The sequence below is a fragment of the Prionailurus bengalensis genome, chromosome B1 (assembly GCF_016509475.1).
Source record: "Prionailurus bengalensis isolate Pbe53 chromosome B1, Fcat_Pben_1.1_paternal_pri, whole genome shotgun sequence".
Taxonomy (NCBI): domain Eukaryota; kingdom Metazoa; phylum Chordata; class Mammalia; order Carnivora; family Felidae; genus Prionailurus; species Prionailurus bengalensis.
Window position 1 is genome coordinate 66,858,222 of NC_057344.1, and position 17,522 is coordinate 66,875,743.

General features: G+C 32.9%; 1 protein-coding gene across 3 annotated transcripts in view; it reads left to right on the forward strand.

The window, feature by feature from the left end:
• The window catches only part of FSTL5 (follistatin like 5), a 796,843-nt gene that overhangs the window by 677,874 nt on the left and 101,447 nt on the right, over positions 1–17,522 (forward strand). For 2 of the 3 annotated variants that reach the window (XM_043566311.1, XM_043566320.1), the window contains exons 11-12: positions 5,092–5,118; positions 14,136–14,254. In XM_043566311.1, the coding sequence (XP_043422246.1) occupies positions 5,092–5,118; positions 14,136–14,254 (146 nt within the window). The remainder of the gene's footprint in view (positions 1–5,091; positions 5,119–14,135; positions 14,255–17,522) is intronic. The other variant, XM_043566327.1, reaches the window with a different exon arrangement.

The following is a 17,522-nucleotide window of genomic DNA, read 5'->3' on the forward strand; positions in this document are numbered from 1 at the left end:
TCTGGCGTATTAGCTGGGGTGGGTAGGCAAGGTGCTCGGGGGCAGGAGGGGCAGGCTTAGATCGCTTCTCCTTAGGTGATCCACTTCAGGAGGGGCCCTGTGGCAGCGGGAGGGAGTCAGATCCGCTGCCGGAGGTTTGGCTCCGCAGAAGCGCAGAGTTGGGTGTTTGCGCGGAGCGAGCAAGTTCCCTGGCAGGAACCGGTTCCCTTTGGGATTTCGGCTGGGGGATGGGCGGGGGAAATGGCGCTGGCGAGCGCCTTTGTTCCCCACCAAACTGAGCTCTGTTGTCGGGGGGCTCAGCAGCTCTCCCTCCCTTTGTCCTCTAGCCTTCCCGCTTTCCGAGCAGAGCTGTTAATTTCTGACCTCCCAGACGCTAAGTCGCGCTTGCTGTCGGAACACAGTCCGCCCGGCCCCTCCGCTTTTGCAAGCCCGACTCGGGGGCTCTGCTTGGCCGGCGAGCCGCCCCTCCGCCCCGGCTCCCTCCCGCCAGTCCGTGGAGAGCACACCGCCTCGCCGCCCTTCCTACCGTCTTCCATGGGCCTCTCGTCTGCGTTTGGCTCCGGCGACTCTGTTCTGCTAATCCTCTGGCGGTTTTCTGGGTTATTTAGGCAGGTGTAGATGGAATCTAAGTGATCAGCAGGACGTGTGGTGAGCCCAGCGTCCTCCTAAGCCGCCATCTTGCCGCAACCTGGTAAATAAAAACTTTAAAAAAATGTTTCATGTTAGTACCACGTTTATTTTTATTCCATATTTTTCTTCATTTTCAGTTTGGATATTTATATTTCCTTGGATTTTTTTTTAATTTTTATTAGCGTTTTATTTATTTTTGAGACAGAGAGAGACAGAGCATGAGCAGGGGAGGGTCAGAGAGAGAGGGAGACACAGAATCCGAAACAGGCTCCAGGCTCTGAGCTGTCAGCCCAGAGCCCGATGCGGGGCTCAAACTCACGGACCACGAGATCATGACCTGAGCAGAAGTCAGACGCCCAATCGACTGAGCCACCCAGGCACCCCTCCTTGGATTTTTTTTTTTAATTTTTTTTCAACGTTTATTTATTTTTGGGACAGAGGGAGACAGAGCATGAACGGGGGAGGGGCAGAGAGAGAGGGAGACACAGAATCAGAAACAGGCTCCAGGTTCTGAGACATCAGCCCAGAGCCCGACGCGGGGCTCGAACTCCCGGACCGCGAGATCGTGACCTGGCTGAAGTCGGACGCTTAACCGACTGCGCCACCCAGGCGCCCCTGGATTTTTTTTTAAGTGAAATCCAGATTATCAAATTTATTATCAAGAAATTCTACATTAAAGTGATGAATCACCAAATTGCGCTCCTGAAACTAATATTACACTATTATATTAACTACTAGAATTTAATTAAAAACTTGAAACTACAAAAAAATTCTACCATATTTTAAAATCATAACTATAGCCATTCCTACTTTCTTCCTTGTCTCCATATTTCTCTTCCTTTTTTCTTCCTCCTGCTTCTGCTTCCAATTCTGCTTTCTCTCTCTCTCTCTTCCCCCTCTCTGTTTGGCTCAATAATGAATCAATTAAGTCTATGTATTACGTTTTGGCCAAAACTCTTTGGGTCCATATATCGAATACTCATCTTTGTTGTCTTATATGAACTGTAATTACATTGGATTTTTAAAAAAGTAATAATTTATTGAAGAATTTTGTGTGTTTAAACACCTCTCATAGATTTTCAGGGCACCTGGATGGCCCAGTCGGTTGAGCATCCAACTCTTGATTTCAGCTCCGGTCATGATCCCAGGGTCGTGGGATCAATCCCTGTGTTGGGCTCTGTGATGAGCATGGATTCTGCTTAAGATTCTCTATCTCCCTTTGCCTCTCTGCTCCTCTCCCCCACTCATGTGCTCTCTCTCTCTCTTTCTCTGAAATAAAATAAAATAAAATATATTTAAACACCTCTCATAGATTATCATATTTTCTTTATTATTGTCTGAAAATATCTAAATTATTTATGCTGACTGGAATATATCTACAAAACAGAGACTTTTTATTTTCTAGTTTAGTTTGTGAACACTCTTGAAAATATTTTCCAGAAAGCCTGAAAAAAATACTTTTGTTTGTATAATAGAACATTCAGTTTGTATAGTATGATAGTTATTATAAAAATACTAATTCAGTTTTAATAATTATATTATTGAAACTTTGTCTTTTTTCTCTTAATTTTTCAAACAGTGCAAGTGAAGAGTTATAGAAATAGAATATAATTATGGATTTATCAATTTTGTATCCAATCCTAATAGCTTTTGCTTTATATTTTAATTGTATGTTTTTAGTTTATATAATTTTAGTTTCAGCATGCAGTGCCTTGAATTTTGCCTTGTTTGATGTTAATATCACAAACCATGTATTTTTGGTACTTTCTCATAAATGATTTCCTATTTTAAAAAAAATATCTGTCCTGGGGTGCCTGTGTGGCGCAGTCGGTTAAGCGTCCGACTTTAGCCAGGTCACGATCTCGCTGTCCGGGAGTTCGAGCCCCGCGTCAGGCTCTGGGCTGATGGCTCAGAGCCTGGAGCCTGTTTCCGATTCTGTGTCTCCCTCTCTCTCTGCCCCTCCCCCGTTCATGGTCTGTCTCTCTCTGTCCCCCCCAAAAATAAATAAACGTTGAAAAAAAATTAAAATATATATATATATCTGTCCTTAGCCCTTCAAAATAGCAGTACTTTGGTATACCACTAGAATTTGTGCAGGCTTTTTCCAGTATCTGGAAAACCTACCCTTAAATCCTCACTTGGTTCGCTTTTATTTATCTTGTATACTACACCTTCAGTATTTCACTATGCTTAATCCACCTGTTGAAAGCATTCACAGCAATGTTCTTCTCTTTTATAACACATTAAATCTGTAATTTAAAATTTTTTTCTCAATTAGAACATCAGCTCTATTAACAGAGACTAAGCCTGTTCTAATTTGTGTCCTATATCACTGAACACAATGTCTGACACATGCTAGGCACTCAGTCAGTCCTCACTGAGAGAATGAATGGAGATATGAAGAAATGTGTCTAGTCACCCCCTTTTTTTTAATAAACAAAAAAAAAACTCCACCCATACAAAGATAAGTGTAATCATGGCTCAGCCTTTCCTGAGCCTACAGAAGAAAATTTAATATCTGCTGCATGGTGTACAAAAGACTTTGTTCATCTACTCATGGAAAAATTCTCCGGCCTCATCTTCTTTTGTGCTTCAAATAGACTCAGTTACTTAAATTTCTCTGAATACAGTAGTTAGTTCTCTCTTATGGAGGGGATATGTTCCAAGACCTCCAGCAGATGCCTGAAACCACTTATAGCACTGTACCCTAGGTGCACTGTGTTTTCTTATCTATACATACCTATGATAAAATTTAATTTAGAAATCAGGCACACCAAAAGGTTAGCAACAATAATAACAAAATAATTTTAATAATGTACTGTAACAAAAGTTGTGGAAATGTGGTTTCTCCCTATCTGTCTCTCTCTTAAAATATCTCTTTGCACCACACTCGCCATCCTTCTTCTTGCGATGATGTGAGATGATAGAATGCCTATGTGATGAGAGGAAGTGAGGTGAATGACATAGATAGACACTGAGACTACCACTGATATTCTGATGGTACTTCCGGAGCAGGATCATCTACTTCCAGACCGAGGTTAACTGCTGGTAACTGAGGTCTGTGTCCTCTCCTCACAAATAGGATCTATCATTTTCATATTCATTTCAAGAACACTGTAGACAACAAGAATAGCACCACAAAATGTCCTGAAGGGAAGCATATAGCATGCATTCAGATTTGGATAAATAATCATAAAGAATTAAAAATGCCAAGAATTATAAAAAAAAGCTTACTTTACACAAATTTATTTTTAAAAAATACAGCAGGTTTTGAAAACTGGATGACTTGGGCTGTCAGCATCTGTCTAAGAGTGCTGGACTACCTTGTTCGTTCTGCTGCATTCATAAAGGACTTCCGTTAAATAAAAAGTGCTTCAATATGGCTAAAATAGTCAGGGAATATTTAATTGTGCATGAGATTTTACATTAGTCACACTTTCTTTTGACATCTTATTTTGCTTAGAAAGCATAGAATTTGGGCAACATTGAATTGGTAATGGAGGCAGACATTTCTCTGAGAATGTTTCTAATTGGTATTTATTTCATTATTTCTATCTCAATATTTTAACTCTATTGATTTAATCTCAGTATAATATTTAATAAAACTATTTTCCAAAAACAATTTAATCTGAACCATTATTGTGCACTGAACTAAGTAAGATATAGTAAGAAATACAGTAAAACCTTGGATTACCAGTAACTTGTTCTGTGAGTGTTCTCCAAGACGAGCAAACATTTCTAACACATTTTAACTTGATAAATGAGCAATGTTTTGCAATATGAATATTATGCTATGCTGAAAGTCACATGATCGCAGCTGAGTCAATGGGTCTTGAAATTTGTTTTGATATAAAAGTGCTTTGAATTACAAGCATGTTTGTGGAACGAATTATGCTTGCAAACCAAGGTTTTACTATATTTAATTCTGTTTTGTTTAAAAAGTGAAAGCATGCTACTTAAAAATAGGCTACTGCCATGTTCAAAATCCTTTAATTACAAGAATTCTTCTTGCTCAGGAATATTGCATATTATGTAGTTATATTACATATTGTGATTATTGAGAATTTTTAAAATACATTTTTTCAGTTAGCAACTTTTAACTATACTGTCTTTAGTAAATAGTTTTAACTACCAATATTTGTTCTAAAGATGTATTTCAATAACATTAACCTAACTATCCCATTCTTTCCAGTGATGCATAAAATGGTTTTTGTTTATTAGCAACATCTTTATTACAAAGAAGAATCAACAATTTCAATAAATGAAAAGAGCATTATTAGCTAGTACAAGCATTTTACTGTTTTGTTAATTTGAAGTAGTTTGTTGAATTCAACATCACTTTTATGTACATGTTCTATCTTAGAGATTGTGACCTCTTTAATAGTTATTTATATTAGTATGCAATTGAACCTCTATTTACTCATTTTTCTTTCTCTCCTTTTTCTTTTTAACATGCTGCAGTAGCTAACATATTATGGAGAGAAGAAGGTACTAAATTCCATTATTTTTATATTGTGATTATTTTGTTTAATTTTTAGTAGATTTGTTGACTATGTTTAATAATTACCTTATTCATTTTTATGTTGACTCAATATTTTCATTTGACTATAAATCAATATTATTTTGTGAAACTGTTACCATTAAAATATTTATTACTCCTCATCAGCTTGATTTATTATTGATGTATAACCAGGGAGGTACATTATAATATATTGAAATGCTTTTAAGAGTTTAAAATTATGTCAAAAAATAAAGGCAAACTTAAACATTAACTTCCATAATAAACCTTGATTTCGATTAGAAAAAGAAAAATTATAAAAACTATTACCTTATCAAGGAAATGTAATAAATTATTTAAGAAAATGGATGGTAAACTTGAAGGATCTAGATTCAAATCTAGATTCCACTACCATATAATCAAGGGCCCCTTAATGTCCCAATTTTCTCATCTCAAATATAAGTTTAGTTGTTAATACCCAGTAGGGTTATTACCAGTTCCTTAAACATAGTCTATACTGAATAAGCAGTTTCCACTTCCATTTATTATTGTTATTATTTTTCTTATTCATAAAAACCAGGGAGAATGCATTTGGCCAGGTACTCATGTGCTTGACTTAAATTCTTAGGAGAAAAATGTAGTAAGTCATCATTAGAGTTCTGGTAAGCAATGACCAAAATATTGCCTCACACTTGATCCTATACAAACTTTTTCTTCCCTCATTATAATGGGCTTCCTAAATGAATTGGAGTCATTGCCACCTGCGAGGGCTGTGTCTCACAAGCTTCAAGTAATTTGAGAATTGAATCATCTCAGTTTTGTTCTCAATGATGAGGCATACCACCATTTCCCCCCATTGGTATTTGTTGCTTCTCAAATCTTTTGTATGGGCTTCTTCAAAGTCTGGTTTTCTAAAGAGGTTCTAGTGTAACTATACCTTCTCATTTTATTCCACTTAGGTAGTTCACAGCTGAACATACAAATGTAATCATTGTTGAAACTAGCGTTAACATGTCTGTTAAACATGTCTTTATATTCTCTTCCCTCTTGAGATCACATAATATATCTCCTGAAATTTTTAAAATTGATTTCATGTTATCGAAATGCAAGGAACAACACTTAAGTAGTCAGAGATCAGGTAGCGCAGATCTGACTTTTGCTGGTTAATTGCTGGTAAAAACTGGACGTATTATTTTACTTCTTTGAGCCAGATTTTCTAACATATTGCTTGAAATACAGTTGTCACTCCCCTTGCAAATTTGTGATATATGAATGCCCTCAAAGTATGTGAAACAATGCTTTCTTATAATTAGACTATGATAACAATCGTGAACATGATTATTTTATGATTTGAATATGAAATAATAATATGATATTTTTCAGGCTACCCTTAAAATTATAGGAGACCTCCAGATTAATTTAAATGACCCTGAGATTCATTATATGAAACCATTTTTATCTATTTAAAATGTTCCTCTGTTAGTTTTTTTTAAATGTATACTCTCAATAATTATTTTCCATCAACCAGTGATTTGCTTACTTTTCATAACTTTGTTTGACAGAGAATATATCTTGAGGAGTAATAGCCATTTAGTCTATTTCACAGATAATTTGAAGACCTGTATAAGTAAATGTCTTTGGGTAAAGGTTTTAAAATCTTTTATTTCATGTGCAATTATCATCAGAGTCCTTTGTTGTTTCTTAGAATAAACAAGATTTAACATAGTATATCTGAGAAAACAATATGCCTGATTTAGATTCATAGTCATCTGTAAATTATTTTTTACAATGCTGCAGTTATTGGCAAGGCATTACAATTAGAAATGATTGCATATAATAATAGTAATGGTGGCCAGCTTGAGAAATCACTGAATACTAACAGTATGTACAATTATTTCATAAAAAGTAATTAAAGTAATAGCCAACTGAAGCTTCCAAATTAATTTTTCTACTTTTATTTTTAAAGGATCGAAAATAACAAATATGAACTACATAATTCTGAGAGCCATTTTTATTTCCACATGTAGTAATGCTCCTTGTTTGTATGCTTGTGTCATTGTCGTGGCCAAGAGAAATTTATCCAAGAGAAAACCAGCTGAGAAATTCCAGTTTCTGGCATTTTAAGATTAATATTGAAAAGAGTTAAAAATGATAAACCTCTCATAATGTCATTTTACTTCTAGGCAAGTATTAAAACTATAAAATTTTATAACTGAAAAATTATTTTTTTAAACATTAACATCAGAATCTAGCTTAGCCAGGGTTTTGTAATCTGAATTGATTTTACTGAATTTAATGTGTCTTATCATACTAATTACACAGATATTTAAGCTTGAAGTACAGCGTCCTCTACTTTCTATGGGTTCTTCCACTCCTTTTCTAGCCATCATTGTGGCTTGCAGGAGTGCAGGAAGACATTATTAAGAGAGGAAATATCCACCTCATTTAATGACAAATATTTTAAAGTGCCTATTAAATGTAAAGCACTTTGAAAATACTGGAAATATAGAGACTGGAATATTTTCCCTAAAGAAAATTTCAATCTAGTAAGTTAAAGTCTAAGTCATTCTTGTTGATAACTGACTTTATGATGTGATTTGAAAATACACATTAAAAGACCGACTGGTTTTATTCCACAACATTTTTATGATCTTGTAATAAAATGTAATCTAATAAATTGTATATTAATATTTGTTTGTAAACAGCAATTTAGGAATATATTATATGGACAGCAATTTAGGAATATATTATATGGTCTAACTTAATAATATGTGTTTTGGTTTGTATAAGCACTGAATTAAAGGAAATTAAGCCATTTTATTCACTGATGAATTAATCTTAACTTTTAAATATGCTAATTTCAAGCGCCTAACACAGATGTAAGGTGGTTCGTTATATAGGATAGCATTTCCTAAATTTGTTAGAACATGGAATTATTTTGATGAATATCTATAGGATCAATATTGAATAAAGGCTACTTTGGGATATAGTGGATTTACATGACATCTAATGATTTGAAAGTCAAAAATATAATTTCTATGTTATTAAAGATTGTCCTTTCTAATCTTTGTAAATATTTATGAATCTACTCAAACAACAATATGGAAATGATTGAAACAAATCAATATAATTAACACCTACCAACACAAGATACAAATAGAAAATTGCAGGGAAATATTACAAAAAGCTTACATGTTACACCATGATCTGATCGCAAAGCTTTGTGATCTGTAATGTCACCAAACTGGGGAAAAAGAGATATGGCAAACAGGTCAGTTTTTAACTTCTTCAGCCTGAAATTATTCTTATTTCATTGGCCTAACTACTATGCATTGTAATGGAGTTTGAAAAATATAGACTAATATATACCAACTTTGTGAGTTCCATAAGCTTCTCGTATATTTTAGAGAAAAAAAATGCTAAGGTTCTCAAGACCAGATTGCTGCCTCACAGTAATATTGAGAAGTTATTTAAAATTAAAAAGGATTTTCAGAGCATAAACTTCTAAATTCATGAAACTTAGAAAGTTACAGCATTGTGGAGAGGTAGAGACCATGCCTTCTAACGGTCAGTACACGATGCCAATTAAACCATGATCAAGCTCTCAATATTTTCATTAGCCAGTTCTCTACCCTTGCTTTAAATACTAACATCAACCTGGCCTTTTGAGTGTTTTAAATTATTTCATTAAAAAGTTTTCACATCACAATTGTGATCTGACAAGAGATATCCATTTGCAGATGTATGTGTATATACATATACATATTTATGTATGCTAAATGTATATATGTATATATATATATATGTGTATATATATATATATATATACACATACATAGTCATGGGTGTATATACAAAGATATACATAATTCTAACTAATATTAATTATATAACAAAAATATTCTATTATAACCTTTGCTATGTTAATCATTAAATGTGATATTAATCATGCAGATTTGTATTCAGCTTTTTCAGCATATCTTTGGAAGTTCAGGAAATGGTATACTGACTCAAAAGGACTGGTTTTACATAATGTCGCTCTGACCAGTCAAATAGTACCCACTTGCTGAATTAATAGTGCCCAGTAAAGAGCCTGGCATGACCACTTGCAAAAAACTTTCTAGTGAGAATGAAAGTAAGTTTTCATTACTTATTTATTTTGAGAGAGAAAGAGAGAGTGCATGTGCGTGCAGGGGAGGAGGGAAGGAGCTTTGGGTGTGAAAAAGTTTTTAACTCCAGAGACAAAGATATAAAACGGAAACATTCGTGAACCAAAACCTTTCCCTGCTGAGTTATTCAAGATGAGACATGCAATATGGACTATCTATTCTTGCTTATATTTTTCTTTAGCTAAAAAAGATATTTTTTCTATATTTCAAAAAAAATAATCTCAGCATCTTTATAAGGTGAAAATAATAATATCAACCAATGAAGGACTTTATAACACTAAAACTTATTGAATTATCTTTTGATTGGTTACCAAATCACTGCATCATATGATTATAATTTGCTCTTGACTATAATTTGAATGTTAAAGCAATGGCAATTTAAACAGAGAACGACAAACATCACCACAAAATAGCTTTTATTGCTATCTTTTGCCATTGTTATCCATCCAATAATTACAAATTAGCCACATTTTATTGTTGATATAAATTATGTAACATATACGCTATATATAAGAAATGATACAATTATATTATCTTGGTACATGATTATTCTTCAGCAGATAGCCTCAAAAGACAGCAATGTGCATTATATCCACTTTTTTCTCAGTCTATTTCATGTATTTAAAGGTGCAGTATTGACTAGAAATTCCTCTAGGAAATACTTCCCTTTTACAAGACTGCAAGTAATTCTTGCTTACGTCCTTTCTCTGTATAGAAAGAAAAACAAAGCAAAAAGAAAGCTCACAAGGAACAAACAAATTATGGATCACTTTCTAGAGCCTCTATACTCCATTAGATTAACAATCGACCTGGAAAAGACAAAGTACATGTGTCTGTCTTCACCAGGGGATGAAAAAAGAAACAACAGGCTGCACATATTGCAAATCTTTACTGTGACTAGAGTGGTGAAGCTTTTACTGAAGCCAGGAACTTTTGTAATATACTGCAATACAACGCATTCATGAAGAAAGAATTGTAATTGAAACCTAAATGGTTATTAAACTTTTTTTCAGACTCAGAACCCCTTTGCTCTCTTCAATATTATTGAGAACTCAAAAGCTTGATTTTATGGGGTTACTACTATCCACTTACATTTACCATACTAGAAATTAAAACTGAGAAAAGTAAAAGATGTTTATTAATTTATTGAAATAAACTATAATAAGCTCCTTATATGTACCCATAAGTAAAACAGTTTTAAAGCTATATTTTTAAAGCTACATTAGAAAAATGAAGAGATTCACGTTGTTTTGCATTTTGCAAATTATTTTCATGTCTGGCTCAATAGAAGATGCTGGATTCATATATTCTGCTTCTGCGTTGAATTGTTGTGATATCACTCATTATATCACATGTCATGTAGCCCCTTGAAAACTACCCTCTATATTTGGAAGAATCTAATGTGTGAGAATGGAAGAGAAAAATGCAAATGACACCTAAGTATCATTATGAAAATAGTTTTGAATTTGTAGACCCCCTGAAAGGATCAACTTCAAGAATTCCTACTAGAAAATGCAGTTGAGTTTTAGCAGGCTCATGGATCCATAGAATTTGATAACATAGAAAACTGAAATGTAGCAGTATATCTCACAGTGTAGATTTGATGAAAACATGAGAACAGAAATCAAAATCAGGTTATATACCATTTTACAATTTTTTTCTACTAATTTTTAAAAGAAGAGATAATGTCAGTCATAAAAATAGCGACAGTACCATTTTTTTTTCAAAATTTACCATGCATCAGTCACTGCTAAATGTTTTACATTCTCCATTTAATCTAATTCTTATAATAGCTGTATGACATAAGTATAATACTTATCTCCAAGCTTGAGATAGAGAAATTCTCACATATTCTGAGTAACTTTCCCATGGTACAACACTTAGCTCTATTGCCATGATTGATCTTTGAAATGTGTGAACCCAGAAAATGGAGTTTATCTCTCTTTGTTACTGTCTCTCATCTAAACAACAACAACAAAAAGAAGTTTGGTCATGACAACTTAATAATTATAGTGAACGTACACAAATATATTATTATTTTCTTTATAAATAAAGCTAATGAATGCTCTAAATGAAAATCTGTGTCTTTAACTACCAACATCTCCATTATTGGGTATTTTTTATTATTTTGTGCCCAGTATAATCATAATAAGTGTTTATATGTATAATATTATAGCAGTAAATTTAAAAATAAACATATCTGTATCACATATTCAGATCATAAATTCTGCTGCTAAAACCTACAGAAAACTTAGTTTAAAATATTTCTCTAACCAGAAAAAGAAAAAGGAAAACACATATCTTGTGAGTGTAGACAAGAGGAACTCATAGATGGCTCTAAAGGTATACATAAAATTTTAATTGATAGCAAGAGAGTGATTAAAAACTACTCATTTTATAATTATTATTTTAGCTAATATATATGGTATTTTGCTTGCATTACTATTCATAAACACTGAAAAGTTATATTTCCATTGAAAATAAAAAAAAATCAAGAACAAACTAAACTTTGCATAATGAAATCTGTATTTCTTCAATAGCTTGTAACCTGAGAAGCAGCTGTTTTTGTAACAACACTGAATGTGTTATTTATATTTTAAAAAGTAAGAAAATAGACTTGAGATTTGAACAAGTGATTTGGATGGATTAAGTGGGTTTTAGAGGAAAATACATCTTAGAAACTTCATCAGTGCAACAATTCAGCAAAATTCCACTGACTGCATTGTATACAGAATATGGTAAATGACATAATGAAAGATTCCATTTGAGTCAGGCCAGAAAGATTTCATGAAACTTTGCACTCTGGAATTAGAGTATTTTTCATATTCAAACACATTCAAATTCCTGATTCTGGACCAGAATTTTGCAGTAGCTGGAGCTTTATAATAATCATGAAACATAGTTAACTGACACAACTAAAAATTAGACACCACATGACTACATGATTATGTTTACAAGTTTCAACAACCAAAAAAATTGATAGTCACCAACATGTAGTTCACGTCAATCCTATGTTAATGCTTACATGGAAGCTTGGATATGAATCAATTGTTTTGGCATAAAATCAGACTTTTTAAAAGTTTTATCCTTTGGGCATAGAATTTATATTCATCTATGTATAAACATAATTATAAATAAGAGCTGACAACTACTAAATTTTATTTTCTGAAAAATATTAAGTTTAAATTAAAATTATTAGAAATCATGAAAAAATTAAATTTTATGAAAATTTATGAATTAAATTCTATGAAAAATACGACTTGAATTTAGTTTTTGCTACTTTTGCTACTGTTCAGAAATATTCCAACATACTGTAGTGCTCTCTGGAATTATAATACATAATAACTGATAAAGATTGCATCATTTTAAAATATGAGTACTATGAAATATTTATAAAACAATAAGATGTGTGAAAATGATCCGGAGTCACTTAAAATGCATAACTGTACTATATAGAAATGATTTCATGTGTTAAAAGAAAATTATAACCACTATGTATAAACACCAATAAAGTCATAATCGTACTTGAATATATTTTCCTCTAAATCATAAGAATAGATGGATATGTGGCTCGATGGACAAAATTGGTGATCCTTTTATTAACTAGGAACATATTAGATAAGAATAAATGTGGCTTAAGTTGAATAAACAAATATTTTTATGAATCAATACACTTTTATTATGATCCTTAGGCTTGACTTAAAAAACCTTGCAGGTGTTATCAATCAAAATGAAATGATGCTTGGGGAAATTTTTTTGTATTTAAATAAATTTTTTTCTTTATAAATATTTTTAGAATTTAAACATTTAAAACAATAATGGCTTGGCTTTTCAAACTACTGAGATTTGAATATCATTACTTATCTTTTAAAGAGGTCATGCTATCATTGAATTGTGCATGCTATAGTTAGATTGAATACATACAATTGTGCAAAATAGTACAGCCAGAGAGGGAGCTACTCAGGTGAAGATCAGAAGAAAAAGAACTATATGTGCTAAGGACTGGCCATGTTGGAACAAAGCAGAAGCAGAGGAAACAGAGAACAGGTGTGCAGGAGTATGTGAAAGCCTCCCACATGCAGGCATCAGTTAACCTTACCCACATTCCCGGTGTCTGATTTGTAGCACCCTGCACCTATTAGGCATGGATCAGTAAAGTGAGATGAATTTCTGAGATATCAAATACCCAAGTCTGTGGTGTGAATAAATTAAAAGTATGATTGCAATCATTTACTGAAATTTTCCTAAGAGCGTAAATTAATACAAGTTTTAAAGTATGGAAATGGATCCCAAACTTGGCCAGTGTAAAAACTGAAATCTAAGGCCTCATATGTGATTATATTTACAAAAATTACTTTAGGAAAAAATATATTTTCCCCAATCTGTAATATTTGGTCTTTTTCTTTCTAAAAGTCTTTATGTAAACAAAACTTCTACAAAGAATGAAATTTTATTTTCCCTAGAGAACTCTAATAATATACAATAAATATAATTCTTCAAAAACTATTTTTATTTTTTAATCAACACCTAAATTAAGTGGGGAAGGTGTCAGACATAATCTATATATCAAAGAGTTTATAAGTTCCATTTCTATGTGAAACATTTATTGAATTATACCAAAGAAATCACTGAATTGCAGATTAGAGACCATAAAGAATGTCTCATAATATCACAAAGTTGCTTTGGTATAAGGTAAAGGATTCATATGGTTTGCTTTATTAACATTATACAACTTTACAAATCGATCTCCTGCCAGTACTGGAAGGAACACTGAGTTTTGGTTGTAAAGATTTCTGATAATTTTATTTTGAACTTCTGAATGTGTTTTTCTTCCTAAGGTCTGGGAATTGGGAACATGTTCTATGTTTTTTATGAAGATGGAATCAAAGTGATACAACCCATAGAATGTGAATTTCAGAGGCACATTAAGCCTAGTGAAAAGCTCCTTGGATTTCAGGCAAGTATTTAAAAACTTCCTATGCAGTTTTATGCAGCAGATTTGTTAAGTAGAATTATATTTTGGAAACACAATGAAATCCATGCGTGTATGAGAAGTTTGGGGAGGAAAATATTAAAACTGTGAGACAGGCTGATATTCTACGCAGGTTTTATACTTGAGAAGGAAAAATAATATGTTGTATATTCCTAATTACTTGCTCTAATTAAAATAAAGGCAATAGAAGTGAAACGTGTAGAATGAACACAGCATAATAACTTTACCTGCTCCTTAATTTAGAATGTCTCCCATCTGGGTAGGCAATGGTTATTTAACAAAATAAAAGAAAATAACATGAAAATAATCTGATGGGAAACTGGGGTATATTAGCTGCTTTATAAATATTGATTCCCCTTTATTTTTCATCTCATTTTTATGAGGTCTCAGTGGAATGAATGCTTTAGATTTATATGGGAAAATATCAATTTTTTTATTTATAAATATGTATCTTACCCTTCTTAGAAAGATTTTTTTCTGTAAAATATTGGTACAGCATTCTGAAAATAAAATAATATCTAACAAAATGGGTATTAATCATACATATTAGGGATTACATTTTTATGAGATGATAAATTATAATTATGTTTACATTGTCATAGCTCTCTATATATCTCCACATAAACATGTATACACCAAAGTATGTAAGATTAATGGTATCTATGTTATTTATGTGTTCCCACACAAGTTTGGACATGCACCAAACTCCCCAAATAAGTTAAAGTATTGGTAGACCTAATCATGGATCCTCTCCCAATACTCATTTTAAAGGTTAGCGTGGCCATGAGATATGAGTAAAATAAATATTTAATAATTCCATTGTTTAGATTTTTTTACTTTCAACTCCTATTTTCAGCCTACCAGTAGCCAGTGTTGTCTTATGTTGATGTATGGAGACAATTCACATCTTATGCACTAAAATGAGAAGAAAAATATAAGTGGGATAAGATAATTGAGCTTCCCTCCAGCTATTTTATAGGAAAAACATGTCTTATTTTATTTTATTTTTTTAATTTTTAAAATTTATTTTGAGAGAAAGAGACAGAGAGAGGCGGGGGGGGGGGTGCAGAGAGTGAGGGGAGATGGAAAATTCCAAGCAGGTTTTCGGTGCAGAGCCCAACATAGGGCTCAAACCCATGAACCGTGACCTAAGCCGAAATCAAGAGTTGATGCTCCACCGACTGAGCCCTCAGGCACCCCCAAGACCTCTTATTTTAAATGAAGAAAATAATTTAATTCAATATGCCTGTGATTGTTTAAAACAAAGGAAACATTTTTTAATTTAAAAATGTTTCGGTTATAAGCTAAATGGAATTATTATTTTTGCTAAGCTATAGTTTAACAAGGAAGAAAGCATTTAAAATTACACAATTTTGTTTTGTTTTATAATCATATAACATCAATACTAAGTCCATTCTGAGTAAGGCATATATGTGTGTGTAAATAAATAAAGACATATAGGAAAATATAAATATTTGCTTGTGATAAAGCAAATCATGCAGTTTAATACCACATTCATATTTTCATAAAAGCATTATGGATGAAAATTCTGGGCTAATACAAAGATAATGTAGCATCAAAATGATTTAAATCAAAGCAAAATAATTTTGTAGGAGAGTGTATCTCTGATTCCTACAGGACCAGCAGTTTTGTAGCTAACTGACACAAATGTGTTTGTCATATCACAGAATTTGAAACTTCGGCGACTCACAGCAATAAGATAATCTGTGATATCCATAATTTTTATCTCAAAACCATCACCTCCTGAATTTGGTCTGCAAATTTAGAGACAAAGAATTTTCTTCTTACATTACAAGTGTGCTATTTCAGAGTATCAGTAAATGGTTTAATGTAATTTAGTTGAATGCAAGTCTTAAGAATATCCTTTTTTAGAATGTGTTTTGATGGCTCTGGATGAGTTAATTTAATTATTTGGAATCTAAAACTGAGAAAGCAAGCAAAAAAGTGATGTGGAATTTTTGTGACATGTCTTGACAATAGGGATGTGAGTTTACTTACCTGAGTTTCTCTCTTTTTAAAGCCTTTGTCTATATAGACCTTCTTCTAAAACAACTTAAGTAGAAACTATATAGGATCATGCATCTCTCCCTACATGTCTGGATCTATATAGTGAGAAATTACATGTGTATATAGATGTAAATTATATGTAATTTTCTATAAAAATTAAAAGTTGAAGAAGTGAAAACCAAACCCTGTGATGACAGCCTTCACTCATTTCTTCCAACCTGAGAACCATTACCTGCAAATGTCCATCAACAGTGAGTGTCAAAGCAAGGGTAATTACTAAAAACTAATTTACTGCATCAGGTTTTCCAAATCACAGTCTCTGGAAATCTTATATTAAGCCTACATAAGAGTTTATGCTAGAAATGCACAGTGCAAAATGCAAGAAAATAAAAGGAGAAAAGTTAGCATTCCTGTATTATAAAAAACAAAAACTTACAAAAAAATGTAATACTCTATTATAATGGAAGAGTAACCAAAAAGTAAGAAATACCAGATTTGTACTTTTAAGAAGAAGGCAGCTATCAAATTTAATAAAAAATAAAGTTTATTTTTTTTTGAGAGAGAGCAAGCAAGAGAGCACACATGCACACACGAACGGGAAAGGGGCAGAGAGAGAGGGAAAGACAGAATCCCAAGCAGGTTCTGCACTGTCAGCACAGAGCCCAATCCCAGGTCTGAACTCAGGAACCATGAGGTCATGACCTGAACCAAAATCAAGAGTTGAACATTTAACCCACTGAGCCACCCAGGAACCCCCAAAATGTGTATGTTTGAAATTTATGACCTTTCTATTGCTTTGAATGTTGACATTAAAATACCAAAACATTTCAGCTGATCAATATATTTTTTATTTTATATTATTTTTTTAATCTGTTTGATGTTTATTTATTTTGGAGACAGACGCAGAGTGCAAATGGGGAAGGGTAGAGAGGGAGATACAGAATCAAAAGCAGGCTCCAGGCTCAGCTGTCAGCACAGAGCCCAATGTGGGGCTCAACCTACGAACTGTGAGATCACAACCCGAGACAAAGTTGGAGGCTTAACTGACCTAGCCACCCAGGCGCCTCTGACCAATATATTTTTTAAAGCACTAAGAGTAATAGAGAGAATTGTGAATTGGCTAAAACCATGTCTTGCTTATAACTGTTAAATGCAGAATATAAAAGTATTCAATGAATACCAAAAAGAAAGACACATTTCTTAT